Raw genomic sequence first — 20,643 nt, 5'->3', positions numbered from 1 at the left:
GTGAAAAATAAATAAAATGTAATTTGTGTTTTAAAGGAGCGTCAAGAAAATGTAAATAGTAGTAAACAATAGTACTGAAAAGGTTCCAGCCATAAGAAAAATAACAAAAATTAATCAAAACTAAAGAATAAGATCATAACGTTATAAATGATAGTAATGAAAACAATAAATAAGATCATATAAAAAATAAAAATCTATAAATAAAGAGTAAAAATCTTGATAAAGGAAAGAAACGAGGCATAGGTGAATCTCATTGATAAGTTTTTTGGGGTTTCTTCATAATCGCCTTCTTGGAAAAATCTATTACTTTGCCAACCTCCTCAAAATCCCCAGTAAGAGGTATCCCTTCTTGCATCCATAAGGTACTACAGACCAACATCTCGGTCATTCAAGGCTTTAATCCACCTCGCTCGTCAGTGCAAATCCGGCCAGCCACTGAAAACAATCTCTCTGGGGGAGATGACACTGCTGGAGTTGCAAGGTAGTCATGAGCTAAGACTGATAGAACAGGATATTTACCTGCATGACACTGGAAAGGGTTAATCAGTCAGGTGATAACATTGATTGACAATGATGCAAAGAAACATAGGACTTACCCTCCACCAATCCAAAGCGTATTGAGGATCATTGACGTTTGGTGATTTCATCGGATCAATGCCCTGAAGGTATCAATCCAGCTCGTTGAAGTTATTTACGGTTGCCACTTCATTATAGAAATCAAGGAAATCAGGTGAGAACATTGTGGGAGGCGAACCACCTCGGACTGAAGAGGTGGTCACTGGATCCAGTTCATTTGAATCTTCAGCTTCGGCTACTTGACGCTCACGCTTGGATGTGAATGATACTTGCAGTAAAGCTTCAGCTTGGTCGTGTTCAGGAGATCCCTCTCCAAAAGCACGAGAAAAGAATCGGACATGTTGTGGTAATCAATCTATGAGACCAATCAAAAAATCAAAAAAATTGAATTTTGAATTACATCAATTATATTACATATATTTTATCTTTGCATACTCAATTTATATGAAAAAACTTAATAAGATAAGTATAAACTATTAACAAACAGATTACAAAAAGAAAGAAAAAAAAACATAAGAAAAACTCTAAAATATAGGTATACAGGTTGAGAAATGGTTTTTCAGGTAGTAATATTAGGTTTATGGGTTTAGTAGAGTTAGAATATGAAAGAGGAGCATTATTTTATTCAGTAACAACTTTAATATTGGTGGTTTATAAGGGAAAATAGAAGTTATTGAGGAAATGGGAAAAAGTCAAAGTTGGTAAACAAGGGTTTACAGGTAGTTTCACATATGTAACAGTGGTATTAGTAATGAATAAGGTTACCAAGAGTGTCTTTAGAGATTTTGAAGGTTTTAGATTACTATGTAACGTTACAGAAGGAAAGAAAAGCTTAGTAAAGGTGTGTAAGTGAAGAAAATAGGTGAAAATAGTCGAAAATGAAGGTTTTCAGCTGATTACATGTGTCAAATGATGTCAGAACTTGATGAGTAATAGTTCATTCGACTCAGAATCATCGAATTCATAATGTACAACCTTTAAATCATCAGTAACAGAGGTGTATGACAAAAGTTATAAGGAATCAAAGGATTTGATTACACATCAACAAGATCACAAATCATTAATAACAAGCAATTACATCATTGAAATGCTGAATCATCATAAGATCAAATGAATATTCATTCTAGAAAATTCAAAACACAGCATATACACAGCATATACACAGCATATACACAGCATTTGATCATAAGAATAGAGATTAGTCATGTTTTACTGGTCAAATTAGTAATAAATCTTATCAGATGATGAATAGAAGATCACATTACATCATAGTAATGATCATAATGGTTTAATGAGCTACTGATGGCAAAATTTAGGAATGTAGAGAGTGGTTGAATCATTAGATCAAAGCTGTTTACCAACATTTTAGTCATCTTTTGGTTTTTTGGATGGTAAAGAGGATTTTTAAGAGCTGTTTACCACTTTAACAATTTGTATTGATGTGTTTATAAACTTTTGTCCTTTGTGCGAAATTATGTTTCCTTTCTTATTCATCTCTTACATAGCATTAATCATTTTTATCATTATAAACTTATTAGAGCAGTACTAGGTCACTCAAATCAGCCCTTCATTAGAGGAGAAATTTGTTTTATGTGCTTTATATGACATTGTCATTCTGGAATAATATCAAAAAGATATTGAGCTTATTTTTCAACATTTTGACTCGACTGGAATAACACTTTAAATGTGTTGAGCTTATTTCTCTGGTGCTTTTTATCAAGATACTTTTCTCTTATTATCAAAGACCTGGTTATATTCTCTGTTATCAGGAGACTTTAACAACAAAGTCCAGTTTGTTGACAATTCTCAGGAAGAGCAGTCTCAGACACCTTCTTTAGATCTATTATATCTTCAGATTATCCTCTTTCAAAGCACTGTATAGCCCTTGTTGTGCTATAAGTACTACAACATAAACCGGGGTGAAAAACAGCGGCAAGAACTAAGGTATCACAGGCAAGTGCCTCGTCAAGATACATCTTGATCTTCTCTAGCATGATGTCAACCATCGGGTAAAGAGGGTTGTTCAAGTGCATAGTCTTCAATTGATCGTCCATGGACGACTTAAGCTGTACATACTTTACCAGCACCATACACCCCGTAGGTATGTTGCCTTCCATCTCACGAGTTAAAATCTTGTAAGGCTATGAGGAATACATCCAGGAGTCAGTATACAAGTTGAGATTCTTAAGTTGAAAGACTTACAGTGAGAATATTGAGCATATCCCTCAGTGCTTGCCAATCTGCAACTGAAAAAATCACTTCTTCAAAGTACCCATGCTTCTTACCATCCTTTCTGGCACGGCGCCTCTTGGCATGGACCTCAGCTAAATCCTCCTTCATCACTCCATCAATCAACTGGAAAAATGAGTTGATTTGGTCAGTACATCACTTCACAAGAAAACTTTTTGAGTATAGACAGAAAACTTACACCACAAAGTTCCCACATACGCTCCCATCTCTCAGCTTGAATACCCCAGCGTATCCCATGGCCAGATAAGAGGGCCTTGAACAAAGGCAACTTGTCTCTCTTTTGTTGGGCATTCGCTCTTTCACGTCTTTGATTGAAGTCAGCACTATGGCCACTCGACCAAGTGAGTTTTTTGTTCACAGTGTCCATCTGGTTCTCGATCACAACCAAATGAAACACATCAGTGAATGGAAGTAACCCAGGAATAAGGAAAAAAGAAACTACTCACGTCTTTACTCAACTGTTTCATATAAGTGTCACCCAGCAAGTAGGCACTCTTGCGGTTTCAATAGAAAGTAGATTCATCTTCTTGTTCCTTATCTTCTTCCTCAGAGTCGGAATGAGAATCAGAATTGGTGCTGGAAGTGTTGCTATGGATTTCTTCATCAGGCTGACTGTCGATTCCGTCTTTGTCAGAATTGGGGTCCTCAGAGTCGGATCCAGTGGTAAGACCCTGTCCCAACTCTTCATCCTCATCAATCACCGCTAATATTTCAACTTGAGGGAATCTACCAAGATTAGTATGTCGGATGCGCATTGGCTTCATTCCAAGCGTGTCCAGACCAGCTTTAACTATTAAACCCATCTTATAACAAAAGCAGCGAACCAACTGTGAACTTGGTTTCCAAGTGAAGTCAAACCCAGTTTTCAGGCCCTCTTTGTGGAGTTGCCGTTGCAATTTGCGACAGAGGGTGATATTGTTGCTTCCGGAGTCAGAGACACCTGCAAGCATGTATTATTCAAAACAAGATTAGCAAAAAGATAGAAAGAGATCAAAAGAAAATTGAAAAACTCATCTTTTGGAACAAGTTGTTCTTTTTCAAGACGGTCGCCATGGGCTCAGCCAATAAGTGACCCTTGTGATGCCAAGCAACTAGTTTAAAACTTAGGTGCCACACTACATAAGTCCAGTCCTTCTTAATGAAGGACACCAATGCGCCAATAAACCCATGAAGATTCCCTTTAACGGTCCAGACATCCTGGATTAAACAGAACTTGCTGTCCAGCTCCTGCAAATGAAAAAATGACGATCATGTCAGTCTACTTGTACCACAACTGCAATAACAAATTGGATTAGATTTCGATGTAAGAAGATGAAATAAAATGTTATACCTTGAGCTCTTTCTCGATGACCAAATCTCGGAGCGAGAGATACAATCTTTTGGCCTCTTCTGCTGACCATTTTCGACCAAAGATTCGGGCATCCGGGCAGAGCCAATACATTATGGACTTAAGTATGGGATCATCAATACGTTTGAAAGGTAAAGCCTGGGCCACTCGCCACACAGCCAGGCACTGATTCAAGGTCTTGTTATTAAACTTTGGCGCTGAAGATAAAAAGGCTGCTAATGAGTTTTGATGACTTTGCTGGAGACTGTTGGACTGAAGCCAAACAAAAACAATCTTAGTATAAGATAAAAGAGAAAGAAAAACTCTGACAAAATCTTATAGTAAGATTATAATGGATACAGTCAGATCAGAAACTTTTATTACCTGAAGCCAAACAAAAACAATCTTAGTATAAGATAAAAGAGAAAGAAAAACTCTGACAAAATCTTATAGTAAGATTATAATGGATACAGTCAGATGAGAAAGAAAGAAAAGAACTCGAGAGACTGTAACATCTTCAGGTTATAAAGCAAAAAGAAAACAAAAATCAAATGATGTCATGAATATGATGATGTCATAATACGAGTGCAGAAATATGATGTAATGTAGTAATGAAGAAATGAAATATAAAAAAATGCTTTGGTGATAAATGTATTTAGATAAAATGCATATGACTTTTGATAGCAAACAAGAAAAACAAAATGAAAAATCCAACAGAGACGTTGTTGACATAGTTTGGATTTGGTTGGTTGCAGCTTGGCGCCCGCCGTGATTGCCTGGTCTCGACGACTACATCCAGCGCCAGACTTCCCAGCCTGTTTTGATCCATCGCGATGAGCTTTGAGGTTAGAACGACAAGAGCTTCCACTGACCCGAACCACCTTTAAGCACATCCTGCATGTGTAAGATAGTCCAGGTTGGTCGAGCGGCTACAAAAACGATTGGTTCAATCTATATCAGTCATTAGGTTCAATAAAGATAAATGATTAAATAGAGAGATTAAAGACATACATTGTACTTGTGTGTTGGTGGCTCAAAGTAATTGAATGGATCATTGTGCTCGATTGCCGGCTGGTTTCTTTTGCGTTTTCTGAGCCGTGAGTTATCATCATCAGAGTCTTGAGCCAAATCCACCACAGGTGGACCCAAATGTATCTGTAGACAAAGTTAATTAATTAGTCAGATCAAAAACAAAACAAACTAATACATAATAAAAAAGACAAACTTACTTCGCTGCGGTTGTTGATATCCGCATCTGATACAGAAAGGGTTTGAGCACGGTGGGTACCTGTAGCCTGAGATACATAAGAATCAAAGTGAACGTAAATATCATAACATAAATACCATACTTTTTGGACTAAAGTAAGATTAAAACCGACATACTGCAGTAGAGGCTGAGCTTGAAGCACATGAAACGGTGATTGCTCTTTGTCAAGCAGGTTCATGAGTTGAGCGAGCTTGAGTTGAGCAAGCTTGATGGGTACCAGTAGCCTGAAATACATCAAAAGAATTAAAGGAAAATTGGTAATCATTTGATTTGAAAGATGAGAGGAGTAAGATTGACTTACTGGAGTAGAACTTGAAGGACATGAAACCATAATTGATCTTGCTTGAGCGGGTTCACACGGCGGTTCATTGCCTTGTGGCTGGGAGGCAGATCGCTCATGTTGCTGATGAACGTGCACATCCCTAACATCTCTAACCCCATCAAAGAGACCAAGGCAAGAGTCGGAAGATGGGGTGATCATCCCAGGTGCACGTCTGGCTGGTGTAACTTGCCAAGAAGAGCGTCGAGGTGCTGTAGGTCGAGTATTGCCATTATCAGTCTCGTATCCAGAAGAGATGAATGATGTGATTGTTGGTTGCTTGGTAAAGTTAGACATGATTAACAATTATAAAAAGTTGTAGATAAACAATTATAAGAGTTGTAATGACAACGTGTTGATAATTAATGGTTGGAAGGTAAATTAATGTAAAGACAAAGGTCAGTCAACAACGATAGTATCCTCACTTGATGGAGATGTAAAAAGGAAGAGAGACTGACCTTTGTACCTCGATAAGTCCACACATTTGAAAGATGTTCAGTCCATGGGTTGAGAATTGAGATCCAGATCCTCCACTTCGAAACACCAGGAAAGAATGGTAGATGTGAGGCTTGAATTCGATGATTGAGTTGAGTCCAAACTCGATCAATCATCCTGTCCAATCGATGATCAGTACATGTCCACATATTGAAGATTTAGATCCGGCACCAGTTCCGAATGCCTGAAAACAATACTTGCTGGGAATTAGAGGCGTGATGGATGATGGCGTGATGGAAATGGGGTTATGTCTTGATCAAGTTGCCAAATTCTGCAGCTCAACCTGGAGGCTCAAGAACCGCTGGGTATGGGCCAAAATAACCAACAAGCCCCCTCCTCACAATACTTGAACCACACCGCTGTGATCCGCTAAAGCCAATTTTTTTTGTAACGGTATACATACCCACTACATGTACCACACGCTCTCGCACCGCTTAAAATTTTGGCTCGCTACATGGCCAAAGGAGCGCGGCGGGTTTGGGACCCGCTTGCGCCCCGCTGCACGGTTTTCAGGATCTGGGGAGCGGGCAGAGTGTACTATTCACAATTTTTTATTTTTTTTATTAATATTCACATTGAAACAATAAACACACGAAGAGCAATATAAGAGACCAAAAAAAACAAGGACAAACTTGTATTTTGCCAGAACAAGAAAAAACAGCGGGAAATTTGTTAAACAAGTGACGATAGTGACGATAAAGACATATAACCAAAGAAACAATAAGGAATACCAGCGAAGTATAACCAAACTTGACACTCAAGGAAAAGCAACAGCTTTGCGGGCAGGAAATAGCCATAGAAATGGTAAAGAAGGAAAAAAATAATCAAGAAGAAACAACACAAAGCGTAAGTACTTGAGAGTAAAACTAGTCTTTTTTCTTCTTCATCATGTTTGCTGCAAAAGAGGTGACATAAGCAATCGCATTGGCAAATTTGCCAACCACGGGAATGTAGGATTGCAGCCATTGTCTGCATCCTACAGCTCGTGAGATTGTCTTGGCTTTCAAACCTCCACGCGCAGGTACAGCGATGTCGGCTGCAGAAGAAAAAGTACGCTCAACACAACAGGAGGTAGCTGAAATCGATAGATAATCCCGAGCAACGGTTGCAAGAACTGGGAATCACTCGGCATTTGCCTGAAGGAACAAAGAAAGAGTTAATGAATGCAAATGGTCAGAGGTGAATAACGATGGAAACTTACCTGCCACCAAGTTAGTTCCGATTGCCCAGGAGTGATTGGAACAGTGCCTTGTAGATATATCTCTAGCTCGGAAGATCTGATTGAATCAGATGATTGAAAGGTGGCTGCAGAGGTGAAGACATCAAATTGATCGAATGAAGTACTTGAGCTGGAAGTTGGACCGGGTGGAGGGGTTGAAGGAGGAGTGACGGGCCAGTCATTGAGCTTGGCTTGAAAGACACTCTCGATGAGTTCTCTTGCTGTCTCGGCATATTCGGGATAGTGGAGGTCAAAGAATCGAAGTTGATACTTTGGGTTCATAGCTGTAGCCAGTATGATCACGTCTGAAGAGGCTGCTTCATCTTGGTATACCAAGAGTTTCACCAACATGGTATCGATCATTGTCATTATGCTTGGGAAAACAGAAGCGTTGCGCAACTGCTGAAGGACTTTGTTCACTCGCAGGTACTCAGCCAGGACGACTGAACCCGATGCAAAATCTCCTTCCATTCGTTTGGTGGAGAAGTGAAATACCTGATCATGTACATGAATAACATATGTTAGTGATAAAGTCTGGACATGAGATGATTAAAGACATAACACTTACTTTCAACACTTTGCACAATTCTTCTACAGCATCCCACTCCTCCATGGACATCATCGCACCTTGATAATACCTCGTCTTTTGATCGGCGATGAGGATTGAATCAATAACCTACATATTCAAACGGTCAATGAAAAGCTGATGATAAATATGAAAATGAGGTAATGAAAGTACTCACATCGCGACCAGCAACTAAATTCAAAAACATTGCTAAGTCGATGTTCCAGCGCACACCCCATCCAGAAATAGGGGCTGGTCCATCATAGCCCATCTGAGCTGCTCGAGCGGCGAACTCACCACGGCGAGCATTACTTCGAGTCAATAGGGCATTGATATCCTTGAGCTGGTGGTCATGTTGCAGAATTAGTCAGTAGAGAACTTAACAGAAGTGAATGAAAAAAAGAGACCAATTACATACCTTGATAGCTCCTTGAACCACAACACATGTGCTAGATGGAACATAATCATAACTTGATTCATCTTCTACATCGGAGGTGGAGTCTTGAGAAGGGCGTGATGAAGGTGGAGCAAAGATCTCGTCATCTGATTCATCAGACTCGCATACAACCTCGGTCATGTCGTCGTTGAGAATGACGGTGGGAATTGGAATGGAAGTGTTAGCCGGTGTGGTTGGTTTGATGTGTCCTGCAGCTAAACCAATCGAGTTCAAGCCATGCTTGACCACAAGACCGAGCTTATGAGCGAAGCATGGGACATGATTTTTAGATGAATCCCATTGAACGTTTTCATTGGACTCCGAGAACATTTCTTCCATTTCAAGAGCCATTGTGTTATTGTTAGAACCCAAATCTGTGGTTTGAGCTAGCATGTATTGGGTCACATTATAAATTAGTTTTGTTTGATAATGTATGTTATAAAAAGAAACTGTACTCATCTTAGTGTGAAGCTTGTTCACTATCAAGAATTGGGCGACTGGGCGAGCTAGTAAAAAGCCCATCTTGTTCCAGGCTACTAGCTTGAGAGTGAGGTGAACCGATCGATAATTCCAGTCTTCATCGATGAAATTGGCTGAAACTCCGATGAAAGCATATCTATTACCCTTGGTAGTCCAAACGTCGTGGACAAGGGAGAATTTTCCAGGATTATTCTACATGATTCAGATAAATATAAAGATGTCAGATAAAAATAAAGATGAATATGAATGCTGAGTTGAGGGAAATACATAAAAACTTACAGAGACCAAATTGATCACGGATGAACTCAAGTTGAAATAGAGCTCTTTGGCAATTCCAGCGGCCCAAGTTGGGGTCCTCAGGTCAGCTCGACGATTAGCCAGCTTGAATGCGGCTCTTAAAGGCCCATCATAGAATCGATTAAATGGAAGAGCATGGCATAATATCCATATGACAAGGACAGTGTTGCAGAGGTCAACACTGAAGGTGGCTTGTGAGAGAAAAGCATCGAGAGTTGGTTGACCATTGGCTTCGTTCGAGGCTTGAGTGCTTTCAGCTTGATCTTGAGCCCAAGTGTTGGGCAAGTCAAAACCAGCTTGAATCGCTCGAGCTCGTCGGGGACACGCAGCTCGACCTTTTGCTCCATCCCGATGAGCTTACAAGTTGTAGTGACTACGAGCACCACGGATGAAGCGCCCAAAACACCAGCGACATTGGAATTGCCGGGGGTCGTCTCCTGACTACAAATTCAAATGAGGAAGATTAGAATAAGATAAAGGAAAGAAATCGAAAAAAAGATATATAAAAGAACAAGAACAAGAGAAATAATGGAAGGCTTACCTCGCCTTTGACATGAGTTGGGGTGTTGCAAAACTTCAATAACTTGCGGACACGCTCGAGTTGCGCACATCGCGCACCCGGAGTCTGAACGACCTCAATTTCAGATTCCTGGTCAACATCGATAACAACAGGAACGGTTGCCTACATAATCATTGAATACAAGTTAGTGCGAGTTTTTGAAATATGAACAAAGGACTATTGAACTTACCTCAACACGTCCTTTCCTCGATTTCTTGGGTGGACGTCGGGTTAAGCCTCCTGAAGCACCAGATCCACGCGGACGACCTTGGGTTTTGGCAACAGGAGCCTTGCCTTTGCACTTACGACCCTTCTTCTTGTTCGTGGTAGGAACGGTTAAGTTATTGTTGTCCGATTCTTCAACAACCTCAACTTTGTCACCACCGATGCCATCGGTGGTATTGGATTCACCGCTGGTAACCTCCCACACACTAGCTTCGTTGTCAGAGTCAACAGTTTCGCGAATAGGGGATGGACAAATAGAAGCTACACATAGATCGGGAGATTGAATGATGAAATCGGGTCTGGGCTGAGTAGGAGTCCTAGGACGAAGGGTTGGACCGTTGCTAGAAGGAACAAGAGAGGAGCTGGGTGGTAACATCTTGGTCTTGTACTATAATCAAACGGAATGATCAAAAATTTTATAACAGAGATGGTAAATAGTAAATAATGTGAAAAATTGGGGGAATTTATCAATAACTACTTGAGCAGAATTTTTGAATGGATGAAAATTGGCGTGGAGGAAAAACTGGGAACGGTGAAGACTTACGATATAAATAGGATCCAGAACAAAAAATCCTACCAAGATCTTGACATAGGGCATGACCCCAAAAAAGAAATATAAAAAATTCTGACATTTCCAGCGGTGCTTCCAGCAAACGTTATGACGAGTTATGACAGTGAAATCCATGATCGATCTATTATGAAAATGATATGAGAATCGGGTGAGAGAATTTCTGGGTCAGCTGAGGCCAGAAAGAGGCAGGAAAGAAGATTTTGACGGAAAATGAAGAGATGGGACTTACGGTATTTGAGGTGGCGCCAAGATCGTTGGCGTGAGTCGAGGAAAGGCCTTCCTTTCAGTCATCAGATATCAGATATCTGACAATTTCTGAAAGGAATTGGGTGATATCCACGGTGGTGATGTCCGTGATGATATCGATTCTCTAGTGATGTATTGGTTCCTTTGACACAATGGGTACTAACCCTCTACGTGCAGGATCTGAAACCTTGCAGCGTGCTATTTCCGACCGCCCCACTACTTCCGCGCTCCCCTACATGAAAAACATTTCGACAGGAGCGCGGGCGGGGCGGATATACCCGCTACACCTGTTTTCTGAAAGCGCGGGCGGGGCAACCCGCTCCCCTTGCGCTCCCTTCCCGCTTTTTGCGGCGGGACGCTTCAGGCATTGCTCCTCAGCACATTCCTCATCCTTCTATCTAAAATAATATTATCAACCCATCCTTTAGCACCACAACATTAGGGCTATGACCCAGCCCTGGCCACGAGTGCCTGAGCCTGCCCAATGAATTCTTGGAGGCAAGCGGTACACGCCCTGGGTCAGCTGGGCTTGGCCTATGGAGTCCCCAGATCCCCACCACGGGCCCAGTCACTCAGGGTGCCGGCCCTGACTTTTTTGCTCCTAACCCTTGAATACAGGCCCACAACAGGCCTTGGTCTGCGTGAAGATGCAACCAGTTGTTCCCAAGGCCGGGTGGTGCCCTGGGGCCGGGTCATAGCCCTACACCACATCAAGCCTGGCTCGCAGCGCTGCCAACCGTATTCTGGGAAGCACAGTGTGATTTGGACCCTCTGAATATTGGCAGCTTTCAGCAAAGCTGAAGGAAAAACTCATGGAAAATGCTCAACTGAAAGCTAAACTTAGGCCCAGCAGCGCTTCGGAGCGCTGCAGGCGAAAAGGAAGTGATTTTTTTGTGAAAATGAAAATGAAGTTTTATTGTTAAAGAAACATAAATGAGCGTCAAGAAAGATTAAAACAAATAGTAGTAAATTTTCTTAAAAGAGTGTAAAGAAAATGAGCAAAAACCAAGTTAAATGAAATAAAAAAACAAGTAAAAGAATACAATGATTGGATACAGTGTGGGTTGATGTGGGTTAATGAATTCAATCGAGTAAATAAAAATTTGGAAATATGAAGACAATTTTCCAATCAACAACTATAATGACGGGAGTCGATGAGATTGAAAAATGGTAAGAAGGGTACAAACCTTTATATGAGAAAGCAGGTGATTGGTCCACGGTTTCAAACATTGAAGGCACTGAATGTTGAGACTGAGAAACAATGTTCATCACATTTGAGATCGAGACAAGCCTGGTCCTACAGGGAGCAGGTCACAAAGTCCACAGAGACATTCATCTCATCACAATCAATCAGATTGTTGGAGGCAAGATTAGACATGAGTCATTCTTAAAAAAGGACTGTCTATTGTGTAAGGTAAAAGACCACTATGCATTTTATAAATACCTATCTGACTTCTATGTTTGGGGCATTCACAATGGTCATTCATCATCAATGATAACATATTGGTAAAGTGAAAGGTGTGTTTGCACTTGTTGTATCTAAACATTGAGAGGTTTGCTCAATTCATCTTGATAGCAATCTTTATCAATCTTGATCCTTATATCAATTGTGAAGAGGACATTCTTTCAACATCCCATTCAATTTTGATATCATTGATTGTTGGAGGAGGAGGTCATCTTTTGTGTTTCACACTAGTAGGGTACAGTTTGCCCTTCCGCCCAAAGCAGCCAACCTTCTCAGAATTGTACAGGTCTGTATTGATATCCACCTTGGTTTGTATCCACAATATCCAATATCTGCCAGTCCTCCAGATTTCTGGAGAATGGGATACTGAGATGGGTGGCTTTGGGTAGTGTGGTGAAGCCTAAGTGCAGGCTGGAAACTGGAAGGTCAGCGTGGTTCAAGGGTTTGTCAGCGGAAAGCACAACATTCCTAAACTTTGGCCCCAATTGACAATGGAAAGCGCAACACCCGTGGTCCGGGATCCCCAGCCAGCAGAGCGCCTGCACCCGGCACTGCGCTTCGGCATGCTGCCCGCTTTCCTCAACTCTGTGAGCCAGACTTGACCACATGTACCCAAATAACACTTGTAATTATTCAAAAAGCCAGCATGTTTCCTTTTCCCCACTGGGGTTTTAATGGAGCGGTGCACAAGTAGTTAATAGTACATGAAAGTGTACGGCTCAGGAGGCACTCAAAACAATGAAAAAAAAATCTTTCTTCAATCTGGTTCTGAACCTATGGGTTACCACGGTGTCAGTCCCAGAATGTGGTTCCGTCACTTGCTGTGGCATTCAATTTGTGGGTGCGCTCATATTTTTGTGTTTTCTTACAAAAACCCTGCTGAAAGCCAAAATGTTGTTTTTGTATTGTTATTTATTTGGTGTTTGTATTGCTAGAGCTGTCTACTAATGCAGCATTGCCTTTTTAAGGTGGGAAAAGCTAAGAAAAGCTGTCATCAAAGCTCACAGCAAGTATTCAAGTCTCTAATATTGGTGACAGGACATGGAACTCCTACAATTTGGTGCAATTCTTGAAAAGGCGTGCCAACCATCATTTTGTCAATTTTTCTGTTGCCAATTGGCGCACCAAAGGCACATTTCAATGCGCCGCACCAACAACCTGATGAGGGTCATGCGGTGGGCCCAGCGCGTTCTCCGCGCCCCAGGTAGCGCCCCGGGTGGGAGCGCCCAGAAGGATCATTTTGGGGGTGGGTGCGCCCAATAACCTAAGTACATGAGGGATGAGGTTTTTACGTGAAAACAAACCCTCCATCATCCACAATCCAACAAAAAAATCTATCAATTTCTTCTTTAATATAAAACAACCATACACCACAAAATGACAACCAAAGGAATGAAATGGATTGAACCAATGCAGAACAGCTGCACCAGATGGACTGGATTCCAAGCCTCAACTGAACGTAATAACAGCCGACCCCACGCCAAATGCAAAAGCTGCAAGTTGGTGCTTGACGGAAAACCGGCTAGACTTTATAATCACATAATCAATGACTGCAAGTCTGTTTCTAGATCTGATAAATCAGCATACAAGGAACTGGAACTCATCAGAGTTGGCAAAGCCACACCAACAGCCTCAACAGTAAATACCCCAAATGAAAGCCAGAACATGTCTGATAATCAAGAGAACCCGATGATCAAGCGGCCAAAGATTGTCCATGACTTCAGTGGTTTCTTCAAGCATTGTCCACCAGAGAAAGTCACAGAAACTTACAAACATCTGCTCAAAGCTCTGATTACAGGCCATGTACCCTTCAGATTTCTTTAAAACCCGTCCTTTCAAGCCTTTCGAAAAAGCATCTCTGTCACACCATACAATCCTGCCTCCCGTTTCATTATGATGGACACAGTTCTTCCTCAACTCCATGCTTCATATTCAGTGAAAACCAAGGCCAAACTTAAGGAACAAACCAATCTCAACATCTCCCTTGATGGATGGTCCAACTGCTCACAAAACAGTGTCTATGCTGTTCTCCTTCTGTGTGGCACCAATTTCGAAAAATTGATCGATGTGTTGGATCTTGATGATGTTCAACACACATCTGAAAACACGTTAGCGGCCTTGAAGGATTCTCTCTGTGGACAATCTGTAACATGGGAACAAATTGGGGCAATTGTCACTGATTCTCCTAGCTCAAAGATCAAGTTGCGGGTAAGTTGGAGTTGATAATCTTTGTCTATCACATCTCACATATTTCAATTAAACTTACACAATATTCACCTTTCAAACTATCACAATTTTGATAGAAAATGGTCAACACCGAGTTCAACCATGTCATTCCATTGGCATGTTGCTTGCATGTTTTTAACCTGATTGCAAAGAAGATCATCAGTCATGTGGATATGAAAGTAACGGTTGAAATCAATTGAGCATTATTCAACTTTTTCACATCCTCAAGCTTTTGGAATCATAAGTTATCAAACTGGCAAAAGAAAGAGGGTATTGCTCATGGTATTTGCACTTTCTGTGAATCTTGGTGGTATTCAATGGCAAAAGTTGCAATGTCTGTTGAAAGCCATGAAAAATGATTTCAAAGTTGCCTCACAATGTTACAAGACAAGTCAGTATCTGTTGGTGTTCAATTGACTTAACAATCATAAATAGGAGTTACTGAAGAAGAAACATAAATGTAGGAATTAAGAGAAATGAGATAGACGGAAAAGATGTTGTGAAATTAAGGATAAACAGATGGATGACGTATTGATTGATAACCCCAAACCAAATTAAGCTAACCAAAATACTTATAAGAAGCTCAACATGAAAAATCGTAATGTTTCTCTTTCCTCATCTTTGGAAAGAGAACGTACGTAAAACACTTCACTTTATCATATCATTTCTACAGATCTTTATTACTAGTACTTTAGACTGATTGTTTGATAAACAAATGTTATAGATTTCACTTTCATAGATCAAGAGACTCATAACTTGTGTTGTTATTTGAACTATCCTAATCATAGGTACAGATAGATGCTATAGATCATATTCATTTTTCCTAAGACTTAAAATGATTGTTTTGTTTATTCTTCTCTATTATGTTGTAGGTCAGCTTCCATCCTTAAGAGCGGGATTTGGTAGTTGTTCCTTTCACTCATAGCGCATTTATCAGGTAATACAAATGATCTTTGGAAAGAGAACATTTCACTTTCATAGATCAAGAGACTCATAACTCGTGTTGTTATTTGAACTATCCTAATCATAGGTCAGCTTCCATCCTTAAGAGCGGGATTTGGTAGTTGTTCCTTTCACTCATAGCGCATTTTATCAGGTCAGCTTCCATCCTTAAGAGCGGGATTTGGTAGTTGTTCCTTTCACTCATAGCGCATTTTATCAGCTCCTTAATCCTAGATAGCAGGAAGTGTGTTCCGAGACAATCAAAAATCTTCAGTATCAACTCCAAACATCAACAAGAACATCATTGTTGCAATCGAGAATCACAACCATTTTACTTCAAACTCGATCTTGGTGAAGCTTCTTCGACCAATTGTGGATGCTATTGGGCATTTAGAAAAAGCAAACACTTCGGTCGGAGATGTTTGGAAGGAGATTGGTACCGCCTATCGACAGCTTCTAGCCATTGATCTTTTCAGCTATCCTCGATTTGAACCGTTTAAAGTAAACTGCTTGCAAGTCTTACACAAGCATGCCAAGATATTCAACGAGCCGATCTATATCATTGGGTTCTTCCTGAACCCTTTGTTCTGTCAAGTTTCTGTTTTGAAAGCATTTACAATCAAGGACTTGACGAAGATGATAATATCATTAGCAAAAGCTTGGAACTACAAGAAGGCTGATGTGTTAAGGCTCAGGAGGGGGTTCTGTCGACGGGGATTGAGGATCAGGTAATCACGCCTATTAGATTGATTGTCGGATGAAGAGGAAAAGCAGTTCTACAAGTGTGACGTGTACCATATGAGTTGGTCAACTTGTGACATCTTACAAGTCTTTCACGCTCTGTGATATGACTGTGAGATCATAACATGATGCTCTAACTCTTTGCGAGCAAGTGTTGCATTACTTCAGTGGTATTGGGGTCTTTTGTGTAGCCAAGAAAAGTATGACTATGTCTTTACAGTCTTTGTAAACGTTCTCACTAACGGACATGTTTGACACTACAGTAAACCACCCAATAGACTTTTGGCTAGCTCTACCAACAACCCCACAAATGTTTCAACTCAAGAGCTTCACAATCCGAGTGCATGAACTGATTGCACATGCTGCGGGTGTTGAAAGCATATTCTTGATGATGGGCGCGACAAAAACAAAAGATTGACACACAATGAAGACATCAACATTGGTGATGATCTCTCAAATTGAACTTGCTGTGAAGGCTGAGCATGCTCTTGCTAAAGCTTTCAACCAAGATATTGCTATTGTCAAAAAGAACAAAGACAACAATGATGAGCTGGATGGAGCAATATTTGCATGGATATATGGGTTACAGGAGTTTGAAAAGGGTGTTTTTGATCTGCATGCTCTGGCTGAGGAGGAAGATACCGAAGTACATGATCATATGGGATTTATTGATACCCTTTTCGACTTCTCCAACTTCACTCGCACTCCAACTATAGAATCAATCAATAAAGAACCTTCTGATGCTCAAGGAGAGAGCAATAATGAGTCCTGGGATATGGATGATATTTGTCTTTATTACTTTTGCTAAAAAGCTTGGCCCGATCAAGAAAAAATAAAAACAAATTTCACCGCAGCAGTCACAACACAGCAGAGAGAAAAAAGTTTTAGGGTGCGCTTGAGCTCCCATCCGTTCCATCCTCTTGATTACCCCACTGCCACCAACAATTTTTCATATGCCTCAAATCCCTGTCGATGACTTTGTTTTGCTCACTAAACTGAACTAACACGTCTATCTATTATGGGCAATTGACTGCTGATCTCTGTAAGGAAAAAGATACACTCTACTGCTTCAATTCCTCCCATTTCTCTCTCCAGTTCATTTCATTCAACTTACTGATAATTCCTAATATTTTCTCTAGGTATCCTTCTTCAATACCTACCACCACACTGTCCCAAGTTGAACACCATTGAGTTTGCAGCATGTGCTGAAGTTTGATGTTCGAAGATCACAAGTTTCATCATCTAAGTCAAATCCAGTTGAACGGATCCGGAAGGCAGCTCATAAGACCTTTACAGCTGAATTAATGAGCTAGATTGTTTATAATAGATGAATTGTATTCAGAGAAGCTTGTCATTGTATAGGAATTAGAATCAAGAAATTCTAGATAAGGTTGATGTGAAAATTGAGATCATTTCAATCTTCTTCATAGGATCACAAGCAAATCAATCGACTTGGATTTTGTTGAAAACATCAGTCTCTAGATTACATCAGAGAGCTGAGATTGTTCACAATCCCTTGAATAGGAACAAAGGAAGGTCAATTGGATTTGACCGAGCAAAACCAGTCGATCTTTAGATTTTGAATGTCTTTGAGAGAACTGAGATCATTTTTCAGCTTGGTCATAGGACCATAGACAAATTGAATGGATTTGGATGACTTATTCAAACCCCATGATTTCTTAGTTTTATTGACCTCATAAGAGATCTGAGATTGTATCAACTCGCAATCGTATGATTCACAGGGGCCAAAATTGATGCTCACATGTATGTGAGCGTTGTAGACTTTTTTGAAGTCTCCAAAAAAGATTCATTTTCTTTCAGATCCATTCAATTCACAATTTTGGTTGTGTTCAGGTGATCAGCCTGTTTTGCTCACATTTTGCTTGACAGTTCTTGAGAAGGCTCATTTCCATCTTGGATGAGCAATAACTGAGTCCAGATGAGTACTCAGGATCAGCTCATGAGTCACTGAATACTCAGCAATTTGGTCAAAATGAAAATGTGCACATGAACTACACCTTCCTCAGGCTTCATTTCTTAGTGAAGAAGCCTGCACAGGGGCCATCCAATTTGAGCTGCTCAGGAAATACTTGATCAGTAGCATCCCCTGGCTGGTTCACTGATGGGCCAGAATTTCCTCAGACTTCCTTGCTAAGGAATGAAGCCTCATAAAAGAGCCATCCCCCTGCTCAGTTTATTTCAGCCGCTCAGCTAATCCTAAGTGATGTCCCCTGGACAAAGCTGCTCACACTGAGGGGCTGAGTGTTGTGGTAATGTACTGGTGTCTGTTCAAGTCCTTCACAATCAGCTCAGGTGTACGCTCTCAGTTGTTAGAAGTGAACAACCCCATGGTTGAGATATGAAAGTGATGATTAGTTTCACCGTAAGGAACTAACTCGATCAGGATAAGTGAAGGTGTCTAGATTGGGAAGGTGGCTGGAATGAAGGATAATTATGCGTCAGGTTTATGTGTTTCTTTTTCCTCTTTGAGAATAGCCCCTTACATACTCTTGCGCGCGTTTGTTTCATCCCTGTGCTGAGATTTTTCATGTGTATGGTTGCTAGTGTCGAGAAGCGTCAAATCTCGGACCAGATATTTATCAAAAACTACACTTCATGACAAGATTTAGTTATGTTGTAGAAACCAACTAAAACAAGAAGTTCAAATATTGAATTTCCAACGGCATATCCGGATTGCCATCAATGTCAGGAGTCCAACAGTATCCTTGGCTCCCAAATTCAGTGAATTTTGTGGCTCAGCCGCAAGTTGGCAGAGTAATACCTGCTGGTCCGACCTTTGACGCTTCTCGGCACTACCAACCATACTGTGTGTGCTTGAGATTTTTAACTCTTATACCGCGTCTCTCTTGAGCTCTCTCTTCCTTCCTCACCGTTAGGAATAGATAGCTCAAGAGTACGTACTTTCACTCTTTCTCTCTACTATACTGGTTTACCTGAATGTGTGCTCATCTCTACTCAAATAGTCTTTCCGCTCTTTTCATCCTGAACTTCTGCAGGTAAGGCGTAGATTTCATTCCGCCCAGTGTTTCATTTTGAGTCTTTTCATAGAGCTCATCATCAACACCTGTCTGTCCAGGTAAACTAGTGTTCTCTTGTTATTTGTTTTCCTTCTTTTTACATAGTCTTAGTGTGAACGTTAGGAATAGATAGCTCAAGATCTTTCCGCTCTTTTCATCCTGCACTTCTGCAGGTAAGGCGTAGATTTCATTCCGCCCAGTGTTTCATTTTGAGTCTTTTCATAGAGCTCATCATCAACACCTGTCTGCCCAGGTTTTATTTTGCTCTAAAAGCGTAAATCATTATCCGCTTCAAATTGTTTCACTGAGGTCAACTGAGCAGCCCCTCAGCCAATACTCAGTGACATTGTTTGGATCTTTCTGATCCCAGGAATCCCCCTGAGGACTAGCTGAGCAGCTGAGCAGCCCCTCAGCCAATACTCAGTGACATCCTTGGGATCCTTCTGATCCCAGGAATGCCCCTGGGGACTAGATGAGCAGCCCCTCAGCCCATGAGCGGTGAAATCCTTGGGATCCTTCTGGTCTCAGGAATGCCACTGAGGGATAGCTGAGCAGCATTGGTCAACTGAGCAGATGGGCATCAGGCTTCATTCCGGAGCCATGAAGCCTGAGGCAAGGCTGGCCCTATGTGATCCATCCAAGGGATGCTGCGGAGAATTAGCCAAGAGGATACTCAGGTCAGCTCAGCCCCTAAGCTAATCATAAGTGGTGTTCCTTGGAGCCTACTGAGCCAGGGAATGACGCTCAGGATCAGCTGAGCAGCTGAGATAAACCAAACAGGTGGATCAGCCCTTCCACAGACTTCTTTGCTAAGGAATAAAGCCTGAGCAAGGCTTAGTTTTTCTGCTCAGTTCTGGTTGATCACGCAATCAGCTGACGAGCAGAAAGAAATAGGAAAGAATAGGTCAAGAAAAGGGAAGTAAAATTGAACAAAAATTGAAACAAACACAAAAATTTCAACACTCACACCTATGTGAGCATCTATTTTTGCCCCTGTGATTGTCTCATACCAGATTCAAAGGGATCGGTCTTGATATTGTTCATAATCTATCGACAATCCTGACGACCTCAGTTACCTTAAAACTCACTCACATTTTGGATATCTTTCATAAGGTATTCAATCTAGACTTTTGTTCTTTGGCTTGGTACTGGACAGGTTGCAGATATGTAAGATACTAAAAGCTTCAACATCATGTCTTTGTTTCATTTTTTAACAAATGCTTGTTATCAACATAGGAGGAACACTGTAGATTTTCACACGACAGATGGCTGCTTTCCTTGTTGAACAGTGTTTTGTTTCTTGGTCATTGAGGGTCTACATCTCTTAGCATTGTTATTAAATGTAGTATTGTAGCCTTGGAAAGTCCTTTCTGAGTTGAGAAATCTTGAGGAATCCATC

At 40.9% G+C, this 20,643-nt stretch overlaps 1 protein-coding gene across 1 annotated transcript; it reads right to left on the bottom strand.

The window, feature by feature from the left end:
- Window positions 1–9,935: 9,935 nt before the first annotated feature.
- On the bottom strand, window positions 9,936–10,877 carry MELLADRAFT_87440 (uncharacterized protein; the record flags this gene model as incomplete). Its single annotated transcript, XM_007410544.1, has 4 exons — window positions 9,936–10,403; window positions 10,560–10,598; window positions 10,646–10,658; window positions 10,816–10,877. 4 exons carry the CDS (start codon window positions 10,875–10,877, stop codon window positions 9,936–9,938), a joined length of 582 nt encoding a protein of 193 aa, XP_007410606.1.
- Between the last annotated feature and the right edge of the window lie 9,766 nt (window positions 10,878–20,643).

Source organism: Melampsora larici-populina (genome assembly GCF_000204055.1).
Source record: "Melampsora larici-populina 98AG31 unplaced genomic scaffold MELLAscaffold_21, whole genome shotgun sequence".
Taxonomy (NCBI): Eukaryota; Fungi; Basidiomycota; class Pucciniomycetes; order Pucciniales; family Melampsoraceae; genus Melampsora; species Melampsora laricis-populina.
This window is presented reverse-complemented; position numbering and strand designations above follow the sequence as displayed.